A 6,784-nucleotide genomic window follows, 5' to 3' on the forward strand; every position below is an offset into this window, starting at 1 on the left:
AAGGATATTTTCTCAATATTTTTTCAACTCTTAAATAGTTGTATCGTGACCGAAGATTGTCTCATCCTAACAAATCTTACATTAATGGAAATCTCAGACTGTGTAAATCTCAATTTTTAAAAATGTAACATTATGGTTTTGTGGTCCATGGTCAAATATTTATTTTATTCTAAAGGTCTGATGGTCTAATACATTTTCTTTCAACAAACAAACAAACAAACAAACAAACAAACAAACAAACAAACAAACAAACAAACAAACAAACAAACAAACAAACAAACAAACAAACAAAATGAATGAACATTGGCTAGAATAACAAACGTTTTAATTTGGTGTGACTAAAAACTATTATTCCACCAAATATTAATTTCTTAGCTATTTTGTCATTTAAAATTGGGATTGTGCTGTGTCTAAAAAAAGAATACAAACAAATATGAAAACATGGCACATTCATAGTAATTTGCCTAAAAGAAAACTGGTGTTATAGTTGGAAAACAGTCCAATAATCAGATTTTTATTTTCAACTACTAACAATATATATATATATATATATATATATATATATATATATATATATATATATATATATATATATATATATATATATATATATATATATATATATATATATATTTATTTATTTTTTTTTTTCACATTTTAGCAGAGCTTCTATTTGCTAAATCTATCAAACTCTTTCTTCAATTGCATACTTTTAAACATTGTCTACTATGTTCATAATACAAACATTATACTCAGCATTTTGGCCATTATTGATAAGTCCTCAGGGTCTCAGTCCTAAATGGGGTTCTAAAATTAACTCACATGATTAATAACCAGAAGAAAATCCAATGAAAAAGGTGCTAATGTATCTGGTGTCATCAGGAAGGATTTGCTCCATCTCTTCTCCATCATCCGGTCCGGCGTCACAGAGAAAGGGATGACGGAGGTGAGGGTGGAGGGGCGAGCGGATAAAGAGAAAGAGAGATAAGAGAGAGAAAGAGACAGAGCTCATTTCAGAAGTTACCAAAGACTTCACACTCACTGACAGAGCAGGGGAAGATCAGCAGAGAAGTCCTAGCATCTCCTCAGGGCCACAGCAACCCCTCCGCGGGACAGAGTAGAGAGACATTATTAGGGAGAATTAGAGAGACACAGATCATCTTTTAGAGTGTTTCGTGGTGTGTTTGTTTGTCCCGCTGCTGCTATGAGCAGGGTGTTGATTCTGTGTTTGCTCCTGATGTCCATGAGCTGCTGCAGAGGTGCCGTCATCACTGGGGTAAGCTGATATCTTTTTTTTATAGTCTTGTTGTATTATAATTTAACATTTGTTAACATTTTAATAAGGAAAGACACTGAGTAGTGTAAATGAATAAACTGCTTTATTAATCATCATGCTTTCCTAGTTGATCGTTTACATTAACAATTGCAGGCTTCTTTTGTGTTACAAGTTTTTCCAAGATGTTATGTTAAAATATGCAAATTAAGTATTTTAAATGACATATGCGCTAATTTGGATATATTTCTAAAACAAAAATTGGAATATTAGATGAAGTCAAGTTTGAAAATCTTAATTTCATTTGAAATTCATTTAATTTGTTGTTGTTTTTTGACATACTGTGTTAGAGTCAAAGGTTTTACAGAATGTCTTTTCACCAAATTTTTTTATGCATATTATGTATTACCATATTCCTCTGTAAAAACCTTCATAAGGTAGATATAAATAAAATGGTGATACGAAATTGGCAAAATCTTTTGGTGCAAATTATGCAGGAGGAAAAACAGACTTTAGAAATATACAGTTGAGGTCAGAATTATTAGCCCATCTGAATTATTATTAATTATTGCTTATTTTTTTCCCCAATTTCTGTTTAACGGAGAGAAGATTTGTTCAACACATTTCTAAACATAATAGCTTTAATAACCTATTTCTAATAACTGATTTATTTTATCTTTGCCATGATGACAGTAAATAATATTTGACTAGATATTTTTCAAGGCACTTCTTTACAGCTTAAAGTGTTATTTAATGGTTTAACTAGGTTAATCAGGTGAACTAGGCAGGTTAGGGTATTTAGGCAAGTTATTGTATAATGATGATTTTTTCTGTAGACTATCGAAAAAATATATAGCTTAAAGGGGTTAATAATTTTGACCTTAAAATGGTTCTTAAAAAATTTAAAACTGCTTTTATTCTAGCTGAAATAAAGCAAGTAAGACTTTCTCCAGAAGAAAAAATATTATCAGACATACTGTGAAAAATGATGTATTATCTAAAAAATAGATTCGGTTCATTTATGATTTACCTTCATTGTGTTTTAATTAATTAATTAATTAATATTTTATATTTATAAATTGCAGATTTATAAGTTTATGAAGCATATTATCACTTTGTGTCAGATTTAATTTAATGCATTTAAGGAAAAAAGGTTTCTGAAATGACATTTGTTTCTAATTTATTTAATGTTCTAACGGTGAAATTACACATCTAAGTACTGAGCAATATTCAATATACTTACTGAGTCATGTTTGGAATAGGTTTGATTTGAGATTAGTTACATTGTAATTATGTCCAATTCTCTACAGTATAATTATAATATACAGTTTAATATTATTACAGTGATTAAGTATATATTAAGTGCAGATTTATCTAATATTTAGCCTAAGAATATTTGCATTTCTATTATTATATAGAATTTGTACAATATTTTATCTGTGTTTACCAACCTTATTTGTTCATTTCCTAGGATACACATCAGTAAGATTAATTCATGATCAATATCTGGATGTCACCCAGCATTTTCATTTCTTACAGAATAATAAATCAACTATTGCATTTATTATTACATTATACATTAAAACATAATAATAATAATAATTATAATGATAATTGATGATGATAAAGAGGGTAGATAAAAACAGACTCACCAACAAAGCAGAATTCCTTCATCTTTAATGAGACCAGAATGTGTTTGTCGGAAAAAACTGCAATAAATGAATAAATAAATGAATTTATATACAAAAACACAGATCTTTTAGCATATATATATATACAAGTTAACAAATGTTTAAGTGAAAAAAAAAACAATTATATTAAATCTATATTAAAATCCAGCATCTAAATTAAAAAACATATACATGTATATTGAAATACAGCATAGATAAAAAGACAATTAGAAGAATTATATTCTAGTTAAATGAAAAGGGAATCAATGAGCAATTGAGTCAGTGTTGTGTGTTTGTATTTCAGGCGTGTGACAGGGATGTGCAGTGTGGTGTGGGTCTCTGCTGTGCTGTGAGTCTGTGGCTTCGAGGTCTCCGCATGTGCACACCGCAGGGGCTGGAGGGAGACGAATGCCATCCATACAGCCACAAGGTACACAGATACAAAAATACACCCTTCTGTAAGATGAACAAAGTGATTTGAGTGGCTGATCTATAGAGCCCTGCGGTAACAATTAAGAGCCGAGGAGAAAGGAAGAACAAAACACAGACAAATTTATCTTTTACTAGCATGAACAGAAATTTATTTGTTTATTTATTTGACATGGACATCACAATTACACTGGACAACCAAATGCATTTGTTTAAGTGTTTTAGCAGACTTGCTAATTCTCAACACCTGTCCACAGGGATCAAGCTTATATCAGTGGAAAAAGCCATTTGTTATGTTTGCTTAATTAAATTGTGCAGATTTAATGCCTTCACACTTTTACTTTTACTCTAAGAATATTTTTTGCTGTTAAATTGTGTTGCTGACACCACTCTTTGCAAATTTAAAATTTTTTGTTTTAATTATAATCTACAGACAAAAGATCAATGTTACAAGAGTTACAATGCATGTTAAAGAATTCATTAAATAAATTATATTAACCTTCCTATATATATATATATATATATATATATATATATATATATATATATATATATATATATATATATATATATATATATATATATTATATATATATATATATATATATATATATATATATATATATATATATATATATACACTAATATATTAAAATAATTTCTTATGTATATTAAATCACATTTACTTACATTTTTATTTTGTAGTCCCATTAACACTATAAGCTCTTCACAACGTTAAATAGAATACAATTGAAATGTTAAATAAACTTATTTGTGCAGTTTGTCTGCAAAAAGACACATCAACTCAAATCATTGTGATTAAGTATAAGTTAGCAATGTGTTGTGTTAATGCACTGTAAAAAAGTAAAAAATATGCTGGGTTACCCACAATCAATTTGTGTTGGGACAACATGAAGAATTAAGTTAACTTGATTTAACTAAACTTGAACAAGTTGATTAAACATAAAACAATTAAGTTGCCTCCCCCCAATACTCAATAATTGAAAGTTATTTGAACAAACAGCAAAGATCATTTTTTAGTGCTTGACCTCTAAATCCCTAGATAACATTTAAGACTAATTTAACCTATGTTAATATTGCATGTGCAAAACTACACGTTTTCTTCGAACTAGAAATCTGCCAGTTTAAGTTAATTCAACTTAAATTCCAATTAATACAATCATATTTTGAGTCCAAGTAACTATTTTGTATTGAGTACAATGAACATTGGTCAAATATGTGAGTGAAAGGAACTAATTTTATTGAATTAAATGAATGGTTTGGATTTACAGTGATGGACAGTCCCTCACACATTGGGACGTAAGAATGCAAATTCTTCTTTAAAAAGAGCAGATTAGATCCTGAAGTAAATGTGAGGGATTGGCAGAGATGACTGAGAAAAGCTTTAAAAGAATCTGCTGATAAGTGCTGCCGATATCGATTGAATGTCTCACAGATCGGGCTGTTTATCACCCTGTCGGACAGTCTCAGACTGATATTGAGATACTGGAGCTTTGCTATTCAGCTCAGGTTATGAGGTGACAGATTTGGAGGGTGTTTGTGACTCAGATCTTGAAACAGAAACTCAAGCCTATAGAGATTAGTAGCTGAGGTATAAAGACTGAAAAAAAAATAAATCAAAGATCCCCTGAAGTGCCTGGAAACATGCTGTTTTATTCAAGGTATTGAATTCCACCTGAAGCTGGAAGAAATGATGCAACATATGGTGTAGCTCATCTTCTTAAAAAAAAAAAAGAAATAGTCAGTGATTAATTTATATCTCAGCTCAGCCAGACGCATTTAAAGAGATAGTTTACCCCAAAAAGGTACTCACTCTCAAGTGGTTTCAAGCATTTTTGAGTTTCTTTTCAAGAATGTCGGAAACTACTATCCATTGACACATAAGAGAATAAAATGAAAGTCAATGGCTACCAATTTTCAAGATTCTTTAATATATCTCTATTGTGTTCAATTGAGAACGAAACTCAAGCAGGTTTGAAACAATTGAAGGATGAGTGCATAATTAGTAATGACAGAACTTTCTTTTTTGAATGAACCTTTCATTTTAACGATTTATGAGTCTGTCTTACTTTTCTTAATCTCATCCATATCTGTTTCAAACATATCAAATATATCAAAGTGTTTATAATTCAGAAGGGGCCCATTTGTTTTGTGGAACACTTCACATTGTAGAAGAGGATTTGATTGGACAGAAAATGAGAGAAAATATGTCTTATATGAGTGTTTATTTTGTTATTGTTTTGGAGTGTACTAGCTTAGAGATAACTTTAAAGGGACAGTCCACTCAAAAATGAAATAATACCTCACTGTTTACTCTCCCTTTATGAGTTTCTCCACAAAAGAATATTTTGTAATGATGGTTGATTGTACCCATTGACGATTATAGCAAGAAAACAAATCACTATAAGGAAATCAATGGGTGCCAGTGGGTTTTTTACTCATAAATTGTGAAACATTTTGTAAAACCCCATTGCAAAATCTTGAAGCAGAACCAGCAGTGAGTTATTTCTCCATTTTTCATTCTCCAATTAAAGACACACATAAGCAAATGTATTGTCAATAACATTGAACTTCGATTTAGCGACGATGCTTTTTTGTCTTTCTTGCAGTTTCCTTTCCCCGGCAAGAGACAACACCACACTTGCCCCTGCCTGCCACATTTGGTCTGTACCAGATACGCTGACAACAGATACCGCTGTACCAGTGACTTCAAAAACATAGACTTTTAACAGGAGAAAGAGTGCGCGAAATGAGGAATGGAGGAGTTGAATACTTGAAAAAAAGAAAGCAGGACAGCACAAGAAGATTAACAAGTGCCGTAGCACCTCTCTGCTCATTTTTCACTCTCATGCACTTTGCACTACAAAACTACTTTTATCCAGCTTCTCCAGAAACGCTGATGTACATCATCTCCAGCAGCACAAGGTCTACCTCAGAATCATTGGTTTACCTTGGCATCCACCACACATAAACACACACACATATATTAGTTAGTTTCATTACCTGACCTTTATGTTGAAGAGTATGCAAACAGACATTTTGTATGAAATGTGCTTCAGAGAGTGTCATATTTCTGGATGAATTCATCTTCAATATGCTGTGCATTTGTTGACGGCTTAGTTATTGTAATTAAACTATAATCAGTCTAATTGTTTTGTTTTCTCACTGTTTGTTAATCTGGGTGTGTATATTGGATCTTTTCAACATTTTCCTTATGGAGCCAGATCAGTCTCAGAAATAATACATTTACAATTCACATTTACAAAATTGAATTCGTAAAACACGATCCATGAATGCGCAAATCCAATTGGTAAATTCAAAACACAATTCATAAATGTGTAAATCCACTTCATAATTTCAAAATACAATTCATAAATGTAGGGGCTGCACG

The 6,784-nt window shown here is 30.9% G+C and overlaps 1 protein-coding gene across 1 annotated transcript; it reads left to right on the forward strand.

Moving 5' to 3' along the window:
- The first annotated feature begins 790 nt into the window (after nucleotides 1-790).
- On the forward strand, nucleotides 791-6,524 carry prok1 (prokineticin 1). Its single transcript, XM_056464445.1, has 3 exons — nucleotides 791-1,276; nucleotides 3,248-3,373; nucleotides 6,003-6,524. The coding sequence occupies exons 1-3, from the start codon at nucleotides 1,205-1,207 to the stop codon at nucleotides 6,120-6,122; spliced, it is 318 nt and encodes a 105-aa protein (XP_056320420.1). The 5' UTR covers nucleotides 791-1,204; the 3' UTR covers nucleotides 6,123-6,524.
- Nucleotides 6,525-6,784: the final 260 nt, after the last annotated feature.

Source organism: Danio aesculapii, chromosome 8, assembly GCF_903798145.1.
Source record: "Danio aesculapii chromosome 8, fDanAes4.1, whole genome shotgun sequence".
In the NCBI taxonomy this organism is placed as follows: Eukaryota; Metazoa; Chordata; class Actinopteri; order Cypriniformes; family Danionidae; genus Danio; species Danio aesculapii.

Coding starts and splice junctions, on each gene's coding strand:
- prok1 (XM_056464445.1), top strand. CDS start 1,205: ATGAGCAGGGTGTTGATTCTGTGTTTGCTCCTGATGTCCATGAGCTGC. Junction 1,277..3,247: donor GAGGTGCCGTCATCACTGGG/GTAAGCTGATAT, acceptor TTTGTATTTCAG/GCGTGTGACAGGGATGTGCA. Junction 3,374..6,002: donor GCCATCCATACAGCCACAAG/GTACACAGATAC, acceptor TCTTTCTTGCAG/TTTCCTTTCCCCGGCAAGAG.